General features: G+C 41.3%; 1 protein-coding gene and 2 long non-coding RNA genes across 3 annotated transcripts in view; 1 reads left to right on the top strand and 2 right to left on the bottom strand.

Annotated features, from left to right (window-relative positions):
• The window catches only part of LOC145456563 (uncharacterized), a 134,857-nt gene extending 117,857 nt beyond the window's left edge, over window positions 1-17,000 (bottom strand). The window contains exon 1 of the long non-coding RNA XR_013920647.1: window positions 11,670-17,000. This is a non-coding gene — a long non-coding RNA (uncharacterized LOC145456563). The remainder of the gene's footprint in view (window positions 1-11,669) is intronic.
• Window positions 1-19,527, top strand: part of LOC145456561 (uncharacterized) — a 390,319-nt gene that overhangs the window by 297,998 nt on the left and 72,794 nt on the right. The gene's annotated exons all lie outside the window — the stretch shown is intronic.
• LOC145456537 (uncharacterized) lies at window positions 419-10,966 on the bottom strand. The gene has a single exon (XM_080334674.1). The coding sequence runs from the start codon at window positions 8,124-8,126 to the stop codon at window positions 5,664-5,666; it is 2,463 nt and encodes an 820-aa protein (XP_080190800.1). The 5' UTR covers window positions 8,127-10,966; the 3' UTR covers window positions 419-5,663.

Here is a 19,527-nt window from a genome sequence, read left to right as displayed (position 1 = left end):
TACTAAATCAGGTCTCCTGAACTGAAAATTGGTAATGGTCCACTTTTCCAACTTGGGAAGCACCGTGGTCCGCTGCAAAGCAATTTCTAAACATACGCTTTGACAACTGTTCTACGCAGTGGTGGCCTTACGATTAGGGGGGCCCTAGGCGAAACTTCTGGGGGGGCCCCCCTTATCTACATTATCGCAACTTCTGGGGGGCTACGCCCCCCAGACCCCCCTTACTAACCCTGAACGATACTTTTATTGTTGTACACCTCGTATGCACTGTTCCGGTAGTACATTGTCTGTACATCATGATAAAACTGTAACCATATTAAATAATTATAATGACATGCCAAAGTACTACTTGTCATATTTGAAAACAAGTGACTCAAGTGAACTATAGTGCGTGTCGAGACCCACCAATTTAGAAGAATTATGGGATGTAGCATGACATAATAGTATACCAAGGCAACTGCACGCCAAATAGACCATATAAAAATAAATCCAGAAAGCTGTCGGCTGACATTAGTAATAAGCCAGCACACCGCGTCAAGGTTTCAGCCAGGTGCTGGATTGGGCCTATCTTTTTTCTACCAAGAAGATTTTGTTGCATGATTAGGCATAGAGCAAAATGTGCGGCAACATGGTACAACACCATTAATACCACAGGAACACATCAGCACTGGTATAACCTGTGAAGAGCTAGTTGCACGATCCGTAAGAATATAGCTTTCAATACAACATCCATTGTAATATAATATTTCCTGCACTAGAAGAATTTTCGGGTGCCACTTTTCAAGAGTTAACGGCACACCAAAGGGATTTAAACAGATTTAAAAGCAAAACCAAAAAGGCAAAGTATGATGCAACAATCAAAATCACAAACCATGACATTCGTATTGTAACAATGGCAACAACAACAAACTTTGAAGTATACGGACATACGGTACTATAGTAGCAGCGCAATTTGTAAATAAACTGTTACACACACGAAACAACACTCACTAATGAGAAATTTGTAAGATATGGAGAAAATCTTTTTGTCTGTAATAACTTGCCTGGTTGGATTAAACCTAAAAAGCCACAAATAGCATAGACAAAAAACCACTACAATCAAATACCATATACGTATTTGAAAGCACTGTTACATCATTCAAGACATAAGGCATTATAGTTGTTCGGGAAAACAGCATCATCCTCAATTTGTGCAGAAAATTCCTGAGCTGACATTAATTGTTAAAATATTTGTGTAGCAGTTCAAAATTTGCATTGTCATTTCTTTCAACCACTTCCTTTTCTGAGATTCTGACTTACATTTAGCATGTACTCGCGGCATTGTAGCAGATACTAGACTAGAGTACGGTAATTAGGAGCTACTGATGCAACAAATTACAACATAACTTTTAAATGAGTGACCAAACTCATCGTAAAAGTGTACGTTGTCAACTGACGAGTGCGCCTTACTTAATATGCTGTTTACAGGGTCATATTCATATTGAAATGGTAGCCCATTTGAAGAATGTAATGGTCAAAATTGTCTTATGCAACACCTGATCTTAGGGCAAATCTTGGTTGCAGTCAAATCCGTGGAAAGTTGCATTTATTTTTCACTAAAGTTACACTAAAAAGGTACATTTATGGATAAGTTCCTTGAAATTATTAAGGTATGAGATACTCGAATCGATTCGTATCCAAGGCACTGTCGCAAAACTCAGTGTAATCGCCTTCGACAAAATCAATTGCCTGAAAAAATTGACCCAGTGGTAATATAATTTACGGCGGTCTAGCCTGAATGTACGTCAAATCTGAAATGACCTCAAATTCAAACCACAGTGAAATAATCAAGCGATCTATTTACATATAGTACCAAATATTTCCAGTAAAAAGTGAGTTGCATGAAAAATCGAAAAGCTGCAAAAATTGCTTGAAAAAATGAAGAAAAGTTGCAATCTAAGATTCCTGCAAACAGCTTAAAGCACCATAATGCATAACCTTTGAGTGCTTAGGAAGCTGCCAGACAAGAAATGAACAAATCATGACAACCCCGAGAATGGATTTCCATTCAGAAAAGGCCTAATTCACAACAAATATGTTGAGTCATGAGAATGGCTCAGTAAACAACAATATATAGGCTATAATAGCCTACATGCTTTCATTGGCTTTTCAAATGGCTATTTCCTTTGATATTTTGGATATTCAGGCTCAGTGTGGCCTCGCTTCATTAGAAATTAACATACCCTATGAAAGCTGGCATCAAGAGCTAGCAAGTAGAATCTCACACAAACATATACTGGAAAATTTTGATGCACTGAAATATACACTGCTGCCACTAGGAAGTATATATTCAATAATAATTCATTACGTTATAATATGACCTCATTGACATAAAATAGAAGTAAGCTCTTTTAACAAGCACAGAAATTCAATTATCGAACACCGTTTATAGTACCATATTCTACAACATCTGTAGGCCTGCATGTATTTTCACGGTTATTCGCAAAATGATTACGAAAATTCGCATAAATGTGGGAGGGGGGGCCCACATGAATTCAAAGTAAGCTCTTTTAGCGGGTGCAGAAATTTAATGATAGACTGTTTACGGTACCATATTCGACATCGGTAAATATATTTTCACGGTTATTCGCAAAATGATAGCAAAAATTCGCATATATGTAGGGGGGGCCTCATAAAATCAAAGCAAGCTATTTAGCTGATGCAGAAATGTAATGATCGACTGCTGTTTACTGTACCAGATGCTACATGGGTACATATATTTTCACGGTTATTCGTAAAATGATAACCAAAAATCGCATAAATGAAGAAGGAAGGCCCTCCTCATAAAATCAAAGTAAGCCAATTTAGCGGGCGCAGAAATTTAATAATTGACTACTGTTTACGGTATTATATTCTACATGGGTACATGTAATTTCACAGTTATTTGCAAAATGATAACATTCGCGTAAATGTAGGAGGGGGGCCCTTTAGCTACGGTCAAAATGGATAGAGATCATAAAATCAAAGTGAGCTCTTGGAACTACTGCAGAAATTAATGATCGACTACTGCTTACGGTACTATATTTTACATATGTAGGCAGTAGGCCTACATGTATTTTCACCGCTATTCGCAAAATGATAACTAAAATTTGCATAAATGTAGGAGGGCCCCCCCCCTATAAAATCAAAGTAAGCTCTTTTAGCGGGTTGACTACTGTTTACGGTATTATATTCTACATGGGTACATGTATTTTCGCAGTTATCTGCAAAATGATAACATTCGCGTAAATGTAGGAGGGGGCCCTTTAACTAATGGCAAAATGGATAGAGATTATAAAATCGAAGTGAGCTCTTGCACCAAGTGCAGGAATTTAATGATCGACAATTGCTTACGGTACCATATTCTACATTGGTGCATGGATTTTTGTGTTTATTCGTAAAATGATAACTAAAAAATGTGGATTGATGTTTGACCCCTCTTTACGGTACAATACCAAGATTCTTTATGGATACAAGGATTCCGCGGTTATTCGGAAAATGGTAATACTTGAAAAAAAGCGCGTAAACTGAGGAGGGGGGGCCCTCGAAAGCGCGTAAATCAACCAGGGGGGGCCCTAGGCGACCGCCTACCTCGCCTACCCCAAAAGCCACCACTTCTACGATACTGCGCTTATCAATACACCGTTTTGCTACCAATAGCTCGTGAGCAGAGGTGGTCAAAGTAGTTAAGAAAGCTACTCAGGTAGAATTAGAAGTAGCGACGAACAAATCTACTCAAGTACGAGAAGAAGTACTTCTTCCACAAGCGACTTAAAACTACTTGAAGTAGAAGTAGAATTGACTGACTTCAAATCTACTCAAGTAAGTACGTAGTTGTGAAAACGATCGTAATTCGTTCGCAGGGATTGTCAAAAGGTGCAAATGGAGGAGCTATGCGAATGGTGCCTAGGTTGATTCATATTGATGCATACCAGGAGGTATTCAATTCTCGGCAGCATAAGCATTTGTCCGCATCATAGGATGAAAATGATAGTATTGATCAGAGTTGGATCAATTGTAATTTGTAATGGAGCTGAATGTAATTTATTACATTTTTTCATGTAATTGTAACTTAAGCATTTCTATTTTGTGTAATGGTAATTTGATCAAAATTTTGCTCAATTACAATCTCAATTACATTTTCATGGAAACCTGACAATCACAACATAAAATAATCTTTTAATCAATCATTTACTCGTCGCACCAGTGAAAATCCGGTACGAACCAGGAAGACGATGATGGGCCTTAAGGCCTTAGTAAACAGTCACCACATGTAATAATTAGCCTATTTACATCGGTGTTCTATGCGTGCTGCGTTATAACTAGATATTTCAGTCACGCTAAACTGTTTCCCATATTTCAGTAGCAACAGAAAACTTTGGGAATTACAATATATGCTAAACCAGTGGTTCTCAAACTGTGGGCGTACCCCCTTGGGCGGCGTGAAAGTATATGAACGGGGCGCGACGCTCCAGTGAACTGAAATCTTTTCCGCGCTTGGCCCGATTCACCTCCGTTTTATGGTTGTTGCTCGGTGTATAGTCTGAATTTCGTATATACTGTACTCGTCGTTTGGAATCACTGAACTGAGTTTCCTGACAATTTTTCAAATCTGAACAACCCTGCTGAGTAGCCCAAAGGAGACCGTTTCCGAAATTACACACTAAAACACAAACGATAGACTTCGCCCGTCTTACGGCACTGCTACACATGTACCCACTCTGGAGTTCCAATAACGAATGATATAATTTCACAGAACGAATACACGCATAAACGACATAATTACACACAAAACGAAAAGTTGAAAGTGAAATGCAATTCGTCCATGGCTTGAGAACCGACAGCGGAAAAGATTGAAGGGGTGCGAATGTGCTTTACCCGTAACGGAAAACATGACTGGATAACAAGTGCATTGCATATAGATAACTTGGCAGACTTGCTCTGGGCTCGCGATTATCTCGTAATGGAAAAGGCGCCAATATTACATACAAAAGGATCGTCGGGATTTCAAGATATTCTTAGTCATTGGATTCAATGCAATTACTCGTTTAAACCTAATCAAAAACGCAGAATTATTCACACATGTTTCCCAGATATAAATATAACTACACCGTGAACAAAAATCTCAACGTAAGGCGTACGGATCAGGAAACGACTCTCCCTGGTACAAAACTCAGCGACGACACCAATGGATGGAAAAGAAGCAAATATTACTATTTTTATGGAGATATATTCAGTAGTCGTGTATACACGCCATATATGCCAATATGAAAAAAGGTGGCACAAGTGAAAAACAAACACTACATACACCCGTGCGATATTTATCTATAAAGATTGCTATATTTGACTATTTTTCGTCCACTTGAATAGGCAAGAAAGCAAAAGTTGCCCTCTGAAAGCGGTCATTTCCATATTTCCGCCCTACAATACGGCTATAATCTAGCGAACACGCCTATTTGAACTCATGCATTGACTCCATGGAACTCAGCAATCATTGTAACTTCGTCGATCGTTATGTCGACTCTGGCAAGCATGTGGATATTACAAATACCAATGGACAAGGCGTTAAATCGGATTGAAGTCAGGGATCGTGCATCAGCAATGCCCAGAACGCTAGCTGTCATTGTGTGTTTGCAAATCTTGCTTCAAGCTTGCTGTAGCTGTAGAGAGTCATGCACGACCATATGAGCCTTCAGGCTACTTTTATGAGCGAATCCCACTCCGCAAATTTCACATTTGAAGAGCTTGATACCTGTTTGAGTGGGCATATGTAAATCCAAGACGCTTTTATTTTTGCAGCACTTTCCACATAACTTGCATTCGAAAGGTGTGAAAGACCCATGTACGGACATATGATCCTTCAAGCTACTTTTACGAGTGAATCCCAATCCACAAATTTCGCATTCAAAGGGTTTACTACCAGTATGAGTGCGTAGATGACGAGCAAAGGTGCTGTTATTTTGGCAGCACTTTCCACATATCTTGCAATCAAAAGAAGTGGAAGATCCATGTACGACCATATGATTCTTCAAGCTACCTTGTTGAGCGAATTCCACCCCACAAATTTCGCATTCAAACGGTTTGCTACCAGTGTGAGTGCGTACATGACTATTCAAGTTGCTTTTACTGCAGAAGTACTTTCCACATATATTGCAGTCGAAAGGTCTGTAAGATCCATGAGTGACCATATGAGTCTTCAAGTTACTTTTACGAGCGATTCCCACTCCACAAATTTCGCATGCAAACGGTTTGCTACCAGTATGAGATCGTAAATGACTAGCCAAGGTGCTTTTATTTTGGCAGCACTTTCCACATATCTTGCAATCAAAAGGAGTGTAAGATCCATGTACGACCATATGATTCTTCAAGCTACTTTCTTGAGCGAATCCCACCCCACAAATTTCGCATTCAAACGGTTTGCTACCAGTATGAGTGCGTACATGACTATTTAAGTTGCTTTTACTGCAGAAGCACTTTCCACATATCTTGCAGTCGAAAGGTGTGGAAGATCTATGAACGATCATATGATTCTTCAAGCTAAATTTTTGAGCGAATCCCACTCCACAAATTTCGCATTCAAACGGTTTGTAACCAGTATGAGAGCGTAAATGACTAGCCAAGGTGCTTTTATTTTTGCAGCACTTTCCACATATCTTGCAATCAAAAGGAGTGTAAGATCCATGTACGACAGTATGATTATTCAAGCTACCTTGTTGAGCGAATCTCATCCCACAAATTTCGCATTCAAACGGTTTGCTACCAGTATGAGTGCGTAGATGACTATCCAAGGTGCTTTTATTGCGGAAGCACTTTCCACATATCTTGCAGTCGAAAGGTCTGAAAGATCCATGTGTGACCATATGAGCCTTCAAGTTACTCTTACGAGCGATTCCCACTCCACAAATTTCGCATTCAAACGGTTTTCTACCACTATGAATGCGTATATGACAGTCCAAGGTGCTTTTATTGCAGAAGCACTTTCCACATATCTGGCATTCGAAAGGTGTGACAGAGCCATGTGCTATCAAATGATTTTTCAAACTACTTGTATGAGCGAATCCCGTTCCACAAATTTCGCATTCGAACGGTTTGCTACCAGTATGAGAGCGTAAATGAGTAGCCAAGGTGCTTTTATTGCGGAAGCACTTTCCACATATCTTGCAATCGAAAGGTCTGAAAGATCCATGTGTGACCACATGAGTCTTCAAGCTAACTTTACGAGCGAATCCCACTCCACAAATTTCGCATTCAAACGGTTTGCTACCAGTATGACTACGTATATGACTATCCAAGGTGCTCTTACTGTGGCAGTACCTTCCACACATCTTGCAGTCGAAAAGCGTGACAGATCCGTGTATGACCATATGATTCTTCAAGATACCTTTACGAGCGAATCCCACACCACATATTTTGCATTCAAACGGTTTGCTACCGGTATGAATGTGGAGATGACTATCCAAGGCGCTTTTATTTTTGCAGCACTTTCCACATATCTTGCAGTCAAAAGGTGTAGAAGATCCATGAACGATCATATGATTCTCCAAGCTAAATTTTTGAGCGAATCCCATTCCACACATTTCGCATTCAAACGGTTTGCTACCAGTATGAATGCGTAGATGACACTCCAAGGTGCTTTTATTGCAGAAGCACTTTCCACATATCTGGCATTCGAAAGAAGTGAAAGATCCATGTACGACCATATGAGTCTTCAAGCTACTTTTACAAGCGAATCCAACTCCACAAATTTCGCATTCAAAGGGTTTGCTACCAGTATGAGTGCGTATATGACTATCCAAGGTGCTTTTATATTGGCAGTACTTTCCACATATGTTGCATTCGAAAGGCGTGAAAGACCCATGTTCGAGCATATGACGCTTCAGGCGACCTTTATGAGTGAATCCCACTCCACAAATTTCGCATTGGAAGGGCTTGCTACCAGTGTGAGTGCGTAGATGTTCCACAAAATCCCTCTTACCTTTCATACCGCATACATCACACCAGTAAAGATCGTGACCCTCATGCTCACGCAAATGGTTCCTCATTTGGCCTTCGCCGCTGAATCGTTTACCACAAATCTCACATTCTAGAGTCTCACGATCAGTATCCATTGGTATCTGTTTAGTCCTATCTGAAAATCGGGGAAAATCGTAATAAATTTCCTGGGCTCCTTTCTAAGGTTTCAGCTGGTTAACAGCATATAACATATAGATAGCACTGTGGCATAAACATTACAAAATAGTGAACACGCTGCACAATACTCGGTAACGCACGATGCATATCAAAAATTACTCGTATCAATAGACCAGGTATTAGGACCTTGTCCGTCTAATTGGCCCTTTGCTTTCGGTTGTAATTCCCAAGGAGCCATATAACGAGTTTCATAGAGCTGCGTTGCGCGCAACTGTTGCCTGCGCGTTATCCGCACCACATACGCGCCAGTTTACGAGGTTACCACCTCGTACCATACACTCAAAGGCCCAAGTGATTTGCGACCAGTAATTACTAATCAGGCGAATCCATGCGACCTCGTTAGAGACGTCTTCGATTTTGATAAGCGCGTAGCCACGGTGGTTTCGGGGATGGAAACCCTCTTTTTGAAACGCGAAATCCCTTTATTTTGAAATGACCATTCTAACTCTAATATTCAGTTGCAATTCAACAATTGTGTTATCAGTGTTCCGTGCGGCCGATTTACGAGAATCATATTGTCTGAGATGATCGCCCGCAGATACGGTCGCGAAATTAGGTCATTCGTTCCCGTGCGGGTGTCAATCGTCGCTAGCCTTATTTGTCGCGTCTCGTACAAGCCTGGTTCCGCTGGCTTGAACAATCGCATCTGCAATAGGCCAAGTTCACACTATATCATCGCTTGCTTGCAAAATTACATCTGCATTGGCAGCTTTGGCCTGGTGTGCACGATATCATCGCTGGCCTACAAAACAGAATCTGCAATAGGCCTGGTGCGAAAGATATTATTCCTGGCCTAATATCGCGTCTCAGGCCTAGCATGCTTCGGCTCCTATCTCTCGCTGGTTTGATACAATGCGGTCGAGTTTATGCTGATTAGCGATTGTTTTATGTCATGATGATTAAATAGCGACATCGCGAAATAACATCGAATGGCTGCAAACAGACTTAAACGTGCGTAATATGATTTGCGCTAATTCTCGAACGCAACGATCAGAAGATGTGTATCCTGGATTGAGTTCTGAAAGGCGACAAAGGTCTGAACCACCTAAAATCGGTGCCATCAGGTTCGGACGTTTTGATTTGCCGAGGCTGCGTACTATATGTCTGCGTATTTAATTGTTCACCAGAGATCAGGGACTCGCTAATTGACAGCACTTCCAGGACTCTTTGGCAAGCTTATCATACGCCTAAAATTGTCAACACGAAGACACTATATGATCGTCATTTTCACATGTCATTAACCCGAATTGAATTGATGCCATATTGGTGAAGTTGAGAAGTTGAAATAAATCTTAATCCCCTTATTTTTCAACTGGCAACGCACCGAGCGTATGCTGGGAAGCGCCATGGCTAGATCTCCTCTCCCGATCAGGCGCCCAGATAGACGTTCTGCTTTTCTAAAATGTAAATTATGTGCGCCCATATTCGTTTACAAAACCATTCTTGAGCTAGCTAGCTTCGTGATAGTTTTGGTAATCGGAGCGCGAAATTGGAGGGTGTGTTGGTGTGTGCCTAAAAATTGGAATTAATTTCTGCGCATATTCTTTTCTCTAACAATAAGGCTTTGCCTGTGACATTAATCGGGAAATGCAGCAATACAGTTTAAATACCGATATAATGAGACACAATTGTCGCGACGACAGCTACTCAATACGGTGTCAGACTCAAAACCCATTCGCGGCGATACTGATTAGAATACACGCTGTCTCCTTTGCCATCATCTATATTTCTTGTTGTCCGCTTGATACATTCGTACTCCGAAATTGTCGCATAATGTCATTTTCAGTGTTCCTTGCGTTATTAACGCGCAGTAGGCCATGCCATGCCATTGTCAAATATTGATGCATCACGAGATTCTGGGTGGCACAAATTCTGAATTTATTTGATTCGTTTGAACAGGGAACCTTCAATAATATTCCGATAAACTTAATTGCTGGAAGTACTCGTATTGAATTTTAAACTATTGGGCATTTTGTAGACAGTGGATTTCTATTGATAAGATCGCGACATGCGCCCGCAAGTAGAATCAATTCTAGCCCATGGGTGACCTGGCCCACCTGCGGCCGTAGAAGGAAATTTGTGCGGCCTTCAACACGTAATTCAATTACTATGTGTTGGCGGCCGTCTATCTATATGCATATTGAATGATCTTATTTTCAAGAAAGGTCATTTTGTTGTTGTTTATCACTAAGCCTATAGTTGTCATTTGCACTAGACAGAAAACGGCTGCCCGATAATTGAGCTGTTGTTTTTTGAGGCATTCATGTGTCTGTCGACTGCTATGGCCATTTACACCAGGCAAATTTTCTTGTAGCAAGCACGGCCCACTTCTAGGGTTTTTTAAAGACACCGCTTACGCCAATCAGATGGCGAGGAGGGATAATTGAGCTAAATTTGAACTAAAACTTCGTGCGGGTCCGCGGCGGTCCGAAAGGGGTCCGCGAAGACAAAAAGGTTTAGCACCACTGTTATAGTGCGTTAGGGAGATTACAATATCTTCCAACTATATCGAAAATCCTGATATGAGGTCAAGAAATAACAGAATACAACGAAGTGATTGATAACAATTGGCCCGCACGAAGATGCATATCATCATTTATAACTTGCCATAACATTTCGAAAACACCCTCTCCATCCACTCTACCGATGAATCTGATCACATGGAGTGAGAAACGATAGCCTACATATCTGACATGAATATGTGAAACTACTAATATAAATGACGAAGTTCATTCGTGAATATGACCGACCGTTACGAATTAACCCTTTCTAATCGGCCGGCCTACCGACCAAAATTTTACTGCATCCACAAAAAAGACAATAAAATGTCAACCATATGGTTTAAATCGACGCCCAATATATTGCCGTAAACCTGAAGTAGCCGCCTAGCGGTCTGAGATACTCTTACGGCTCAGATACCAGAGGGAATAGCGGTGTGCGAGAAAATGTTCTCGATTTCTTGAAAATAAAATACAATTTTGTTCTTCTATATCTTCTGACGTCATACTTAGGCCCTCTCTTGGTATATGACCACCTGATTGTGTTTCGCATGAATCTCGGCGTTCCAACGAGACATTACACGCTGCTATAGCGCTTCATAGCCCATCGCTACGATCTTGGAAAGGTAGACATGATGAGCACGGATCACGCGGCCGCCGCCGTTGAGTAATCGATTACGTAATCGCGTAATCTCGTGGAAGGCAATTCACTTCCAATTCTACATAACATAGTAACTATAACATAACATAACATAACATGGTTGGGTTATATTTTTATCTGAACAAGTCACACACAATGTACAATGCGATAAGACACAATGCGATGTCATGAACAGATAGGAGGATGTAGAACGACACGCATCAGTAGCGATCCTTTACTCTAACATCCACCCTCGGCCTAGAGTGCCCGATGTCACAGTTCTTTTTCGATGTTGATCTCTTTGAAGCCGCGGCTCTTTCTACGAGTTCTTTTCCATTCATTGTGAGTGCTTTCTTTCGTCGGGTCTTTTTCTGGGCTTTTTTTGTCGCCGTAAGAACGGCAACGGCAGGGGAAGAGGAGCCCAGATAAACCTCCGGCGGGAATCGAACGCGGTTTTATATATCTGCATGCTATTGAAGTGGTATCAACCCCAGTGGCTTGTTATATGTAACTTGCAACTGCATAACGGATTCGACACTGCCCAGTGCCCATATACGCTCGAGAAGTCAGTTCATGTGATACATTATTGCTTTATTTCACATCAATTTGAACTGTATTCTACACGGCTAGTGTTCCATGTATGACCAACAGTAGTCATAGAAGCCAACAGTAACTTCGTGTGCCATCTAAACCGATATATAACTGCCTCTATATGATGTTGTTATTACAGGCTCTGGTACCAAAATAGCCTAACTCTCACGCTTAGTTGTGTAGTGTTAGGGCTGGTGTCGGCTTTGTTATACAATACTAAGCCCCATGATAGGGATATTGATGAATATGCCAGGATAATGGCCAACCATATGTACAATTTGCAATTGCCTGAAGCAATTGTACATCTGTTTGAAGCCGCAACGAGTCGGATGAACTTAACCAGCCATGATTTTCACGTAATAAGGTATTGCTTTCTTTCACGTCGATTTGAAACATCTCTACGTGCTAATCTTCGATATAAGGACTTTCATTGAATAGTATGAACAACAACAAGTCATAGAAGATAACTGTAATTGGTTATATGACGTCTAGAACGGAAGATACAATGGTTTATATTCCAGGCGACCATTCACGCGAACATCATTACAAATTCAATTTTGCGGGAAACGTTTTTGCGTGTTCAATCTGCATTTCAAGCAGGATATACATTGATATAATAGGTTGTACATGGTCTTATGTATGCGTATTCATAATAACTATCCATATAAATCGATTGTTACCGTTTAGAAAGTAATGCAGGTCGAGCTATCTTAGAATAAATAACGACTCCTCCGTGTTAAACAATTGCGGACCAGTATACTGGTCCGCCGGTCGCAAAGGGTTAATTGCGTTACCGTTCGACCGTTATGGATCCCAGTAACTGTTCAAGTGTTCATAACATGATATCTTGCGATTTTGGTGCGTATAATGAGCTGATATGAAAACATATATAGACCGGAATTCGCCGGTAATAGGCAAGGACAGTTTAATGTGGATATTTGGCGCCCACTTAGCGTATTACGACAATGTCCTGAAATACGGCCGTAGGCTGCTTGAGTAATCGAAATGCGGCCGTGAATAGCAAAAAGGTTGACCACTCCTGTTCTAGCCCATATTCGTTATATTAAATAGGAACAGGACGTCATACATTGTTCCTAGGTCGATTTGTGGCATAAACAACGATGTACTCCAAAAATGCTTCGCGAACGTAAATCGGGAAATGCACCAATGCCGCCAAAATCGCTGTTTAATCTGCAAACAATTCCTCTAACGCAGTGGTTCCCAACCTTTTTCCACTCACGTACCATTTCGAGGTTTTATGCAGTGCTCGCGTACCACCTACATAAGTTACGCTCGCTGAAGGCGGTAAAAATTGGTTCCCGCCATTTATGAAGTCATAATCACGTATTTGATCTATGCGAGCGAGGTGTAAAAACAAAACCAGACATTATCAGCCAGGGTTGATGAATGAATGGAATTGTTTTTTCACCACCAGTCACAAGAAGAACAATAGTGAAATTACAAGAAACAACAAAAGTCAATTTATTTAATGCGATGGCTGCATTTGTTTATTTTCCACTAGCTGGTCGATCCATGGCATACGTTTGCTCAGAACCGTAATAGCACTTCGTCAGTCCTACCCCAAAAAACGCTGGTCTTGGGCCCCATAGCATAGGGTGATCAACCAAATTCGGGGGGTTGGCCCCAGACACCCCATCAGGTTAGTCGTGTTCGCCGCGACTTATCACCGACATTTATTGTACCGAGAGACGCATTACTTCGCCTAAACGCGCCAAGCGCGAAAATTTTCGACAATTTATGGTTGAAATTGGAAAATATGATCGGGATTTGCATATATGTTACTATCATTTTTTTTTCCTCCCTGCTCACGCAATCAGATTTCCCGTTAGAGCCGAATGAGGTGTCTTGGAAACTGTAGGGCGCTCGCCAATAATAAATTAACATATTCGGGCGATATATTAACTTCATTACATGATGTTGTTTCGTGACCTCCTGTCTACTATGTCAAAAGATATTGAAATCGCTCCAACGCCCCTTCGTACATTTGACCAATCAAAATTGATATTATGCCCGCAATCAAAGCCCCCTCGAATTCGCTTTACCGGGCAGATCCCGTGCCTTGAAGGCTGAATTCAGTATTGCACAATACGTGATTGATCGCACGCAGAGAAGAGCAGACATGGCGGCGCCTGAATGACAATGTAGTTTTCTAATCCTCACCGTCTCCCCAATCACCAGCAATAAATCAACTTCTTTACGATTGACGTTCGCGCTTATAAATTCGAATTTCAAACATGATAATTCACATTGCAATTGTTTGGTATCGTGCCAGATCTTCCGGTAAACTGTAGGCCTGTAGCACAACGTTGCATTACTGTTGACGAATATGAGAATTGAGGAGTAATGTTGATCAACTTATATCAATTACCAAACCTCTTCGCCGCTGAGGTTATAATCTTGATTTATTGGAAGTATAATTGAACTGCGGTTGGCTGCCATTAGAAGTATTGAGGCATGGTTATCCTAACGTGTGGTACACGATCTGCGTAAAGATGCATTGTATAGACTGGTACACCGCTACGCCTCCGTGTTCGTTAGCGGCGATGGCGCTTGACCACTTCGACCCAATGCGGCAGTGGGCAGATTTATTTTCAAGCAAATCTTACGAAATCGTATCTAAGGGCAGCCCGAAGTTTCTGTGAAGTCGTATATCAAAATCACCCCTATTACCTTCGTCTGAATACGCCCTGTTTGTTGCAATGACGAAGGAACGATTGTCTGGCCCGAGTAACAAGACGATTTCTATCACGGCTTGGTAAGCTATATGAGGGACGCTTCAAGTACAAAAGTTTACTTTTAGAATTATTAAATTGGATAAGTTTATTTTAAATAATTGGAAGTGCAGAAACATTTTGGATTGACTGCAGAGGTGGTCACATTATTCGACGTTACTAGTGGGTGCTAAATGCTAATAGGTATTCTGGTAGTTTGCAGCTGCCGTCAGCCGGAAAAGTTCAGAACCACCGTGATGGTGTGCCGTGAACTATTTTTCGTTTCCAAAGGGTGTCGCGAGGTCAAAAAGGTTGAGAACCACTGGCGTATTGTATTTCGCTACTCACACCCGCGTGAATAACATTGATGCAACTCCAAATTATCAGTGACATAAATTATAACTTTTGTTCGATGAATTCCGTCGGACGGACTGGTAGCGCATTTACACTTTCGAATGATCGTACCGTTTTAAGATTCCATTCAATAGCTCGACTGCATGGTTTGATACTAATGAGTGCAGCGCCTGCATTAAAACGTCACGCCAATGGTTTAACGCTGCATCTTAACCAGCGGCATGTAGTAAAGGGCGTTTTAGTGCGATGATGACGTCATCGATATGGAACAATTATGACGTCAGAAAACTTCGCCACTTCGTTGAAAAAGAAAAGTCGGCGCCTATGAGTATCAGTATCAGTTTATTAATATTTTTTTTCATCATTTCCAATCGCCACAAAACTGCGATACATGCCCGTAAAAATGTATCATAGTAATATTTAAAATGCATTCCTTTTGATGAATAGTATGAGGCTTGGATCGCGAGATGCCATCAATACTCAGATTTGGGTTGCGGTCTAAAAAGTTTATTAACCATTGCTCTATCTATATGCTCTGGTCAAGATACGGAGTGGCCTCTGCCGTCCGACCAAGTTGAAGAGAAAATTTCGACCGCTATCACCTTTTGATCTAAAATTGTTGCAGTTTAGAGTCTACCCGTCACGGACTTTCTAGATATCAAGTTTACGTTGTTTTCATGTTCTGAAATAATGGATGACATCGTCTATATGTGAAGAGCAGTCAAGACAATTTGTCAAAAATCGGGACCGCGAATCATTGCAATCGCGGTGACGCGTTTTGTATTGCTTATGGACGCAAATCAAGATACGATAATAATTTACGAGAGCCGGAACGTGTGTTACTAGTCTAATCTTGAAAGGACAAGGTGATAATCAGCGAGCGCGTTCATATCGATATCTTTAACAATGTAACGGTTTATCCTCTCCCATCACATCTTCTAGTACTCTAGTAACTAGACTACTATAGTTACTGCAGCTAAACCATTTACTACAAACTCCCTCCCCCGCGCTCTGAGTCAAATTACTTCAAACTATATGCTAGCGCGCACAATGAAATTCATTACTTACGTGCCATGGAAAGATGTAGCTATAAACTATTTGCTCGACAATTCAATACCAAATAAATCTATCGAAGCTAACTGGAGTATTCAAGACGTGATTTCTTGCTGTTGATCTGTGAAAGTAGTCACAAATACAGAGGCAGCAAGTCAGTGTTTTCATAGGACACATATAATCTATAACACCACGCACAAATTGCAGGCCTACAACCTCGCTCCCCAGCCGACTACTCTTACAAGTGCGATATAAACAATAAAGTATCAGTTATATTGCATAACATATATCTTTCTAAACATCCTCAAGATATATCAGTGAGCAAATCGTGCCTACAAACCGTCTACAAACAGTCAAACATGCACTACCGTAATACTTAACTATCAACTCCTTGTGATATGCCAAGCTGTGATCTGAAACACTTACATGCAATCTTTCAAACCCTATATCCTAAGCAGGGAACCGCATGGTATGGAACAGAATTGCGGTTTGTAATATGGAAATGTGCAATGAAAGATATCCATCCATATATCCAATGCTCGACTACTGTTGTCATTACCGAGATGAATATGGTACTGAATCTCTCTAGAACCTTACGCGCGGCTGGAACCTAACGAAGCCTTGATCAGTATCCAATCGTATTATCTTCTGTCACCTCTATTACTACGAACTAGTGATTGAATGTAGAGAACGCCCGCGCGACGATGCTAACCCCTGGTTTCGTGATGCAATAATGACGTGACACAGGTATTACGGACTATACTAGAATATTCTTCTCGACGCGGCCGCGCCAGCAGAGCGGTATTGTGATTAGTCGTTGACTAGTTGATACAGTAACGGGCGGTGCTAACCAACTGGCTTTATTCGCACTAGGCCAGGGGCGGGCAACATCTCCAGTCGGCGGGCCGGATATAGGAAAATTAGGGACTTGTGGGCCGGATTGCTAAATTGATACATCATTCGCCCATTTATCCACATATACAAGGAATATAAATCGTATTTTTTGTATGTATTTTAACGACAGCAATGTAACTTCGAAGCCATTTCTCGCCAATAATGACGAAGACAATGTGGAATTCAGAACAGCATTGGCATATAGGCACCACCATGTCTGCTTCTCCCTGATCAATATACACACTGTGCAATCCTTAATGAAGATTTGAAGGCGCCCGGTAAGCCCGGTAGGCCTACGCCAAATTTACAAAGATATCAATTCATTAGGGTTTAGTAGGTGACAAGATAGTGTGATTGTTCAACTGTGTGGCCTATTTTATCTCGATATTGAATTCAACGCGGCCCGCGGCCTCCAACTTTGAAAGTGGCCCGCGACCCATTTTGAGTTGGTGACCCCTGGCATAAGCGGTGTCTTACAAAAGGCTAGAAGTGTGCCGCGCAACAAGTCGACGGTTACGGAATCAAAAATAAGAAATATCGGCCTGGTGTAAATGACCATTGTAGTCGACAAAAACCATGATTACCACAAATGACATTAGGGTTGAGTACATCGTATATGCCGATAATGCATCTCTTCTCGCTCCGACGAACTTACGCGTAAGCTCCACCCTCGCTCGCTGCGCATACATGTATATAATAACATACAGTCACTAATTTGATGTATGTAAGCAAGTAGTGGGGAATCTCGGGAGACTGGGGCCGCGGGCCACATCATCATGTGAGACGGAAAACTGTCCGCGGGCCGGACAAAATCCCATCGCGGGCCGGATCCGGCCCGCGGGCCGTATGTTGCCCGCCCCTGCACTAGGCCGATGACAGATGCCGCAGGTACTTCGTAGCAGAAATGCCAAATGCGACTAGGCTCTTGGTAACAAATTTGTCACAAACAGTGCTAAATAATCGGAATATACTAAGAGTGCCTATGCACACAAGAATGAGTTTCAACAGTCCCAATTAAATTAGCTTCAGACCGAAGATCGTACGTCTTGGCGGAATTCATCTTTCTCTGCATATCAGGTCATCAAGGTAGATCCGTGGTAGTCCACAATTTTACTACAAAAGCAGCACGAATACGAACTGGGCAAACTTTTCCTGTGGATCAGCCAGCCTAGTAGCATCACCAATTGTATAAATATATGATGTAGGCCTATGTATAATATGCCTTAACGATCTAGATTAGGCCTGGATTCATAAGCCCAGCAAAACGAAAGCATGTCTGGTAACCTAAATGGTGTATGATAGTTGACATTACAAATATCGTCTGTTGCAATGGTCATGTAGATAGAGTGCAGTGTTAGGACATTAAAGAACGTTAAAGCGATTACCTCGGACGAGTGTCAGCCGAAAATCTTCGGGTGTATTCCAATACGAATATATTATTCAATGGTGTACTGTATACCTCAAGGTTGTAATGACTCGAGTCACGATTTTCTGACGAATCGAGTCATTTTCTCAAAATACGGAAATGACTCGAGTCAATTTTTGTATTGACTCGACTTGGACTTGAGTCATTGTGCATGACTCGAACCAAGTCATATGACTCGAGACCAAGTTCATTTCAGTTCATTGTAATTTCGAAGAATAGTAAAGTAACTATATAGACCATATGGATTTTCGTCTATTGGTACTGGTACTTGAAAATGCGACCAGAAACCATTGGCGTAACAGCCACTCGGCGGATATCGCTCTGCGGCATTGGCAGAAGGCTTGAAGGGGGCGGCAAAATGTGAGGTGATGACGACATTTTTTTAGTCAACACAACATTTCCAGTAAATATAATTGAAAATATTTCAAAATTTGAGTGGCATTTTCAACGAAAGCCAGAAGCTGCATGCCAGACTACATGCCAGTCTCGGTCTTCCTGATACTATTTAAATTACTTTTCCCATCGAAGTTACAGTATGGCATCATCTGTTGGGGGCTGCCAGTAAAACTGCACTGAAGCCGCTACAACAACAACAACATCAGGTCCTCCGTATCATAGCCAGGGCCCCAAAGGGACAGGATGTGTGTCCAACAAATCACTGCTCGAAAAATTCGGTGTCCGAAACATAAAAGATATGCGGAAACTAGAAATTGCAAAGTTTATTTATCAGTTCCACTGCGGCCACTGCCCCGTAAACTTCAATGATTTCTTTACCTCGGTATCAAAAGTGCATAAGTAGTAGGCTTACCATATTTTGGAAATCTAAAAAGAGGACACTTTTTCAGAAACTTCAGACTTACAAAACCGGAGAAGAATTCTCAAAAATCGGTGAATTTTTCCCACATTACCAAGTGGGTAATGAGCTAAAATCACCGTTTTTCACTCCGAAATACCCGCCGGAGCGTCACTTATGTACTAATTTGCGGCATATCGCTCGCAATTTGCTCTAAATCTGACCTAAATTTTCAAAAAAGAGGACAAAATCTCATAAAAGAGGACAAAAGGGCGTCCTCCGAGGACACTTTCAAAAATGTCAAAAAAGAGGACAAATCCTCTTAAAAGAGGACGTAT

This window comes from Botryllus schlosseri, chromosome 14 (genome assembly GCF_051294905.1).
Source record: "Botryllus schlosseri isolate E-star chromosome 14, Bs_hap1, whole genome shotgun sequence".
Lineage (NCBI taxonomy): Eukaryota > Metazoa > Chordata > Ascidiacea > Stolidobranchia > Styelidae > Botryllus > Botryllus schlosseri.
The sequence above is the reverse complement of the archived record's forward strand: the minus strand, read 5'-3'. Positions and strand labels throughout refer to the sequence as shown.

Excerpts from the sequence above, each read along its gene's own strand:
- LOC145456537 (XM_080334674.1), bottom strand. The coding sequence starts at position 8,126 with ATGGATACTGATCGTGAGACTCTAGAATGTGAGATTTGTGGTAAACGA.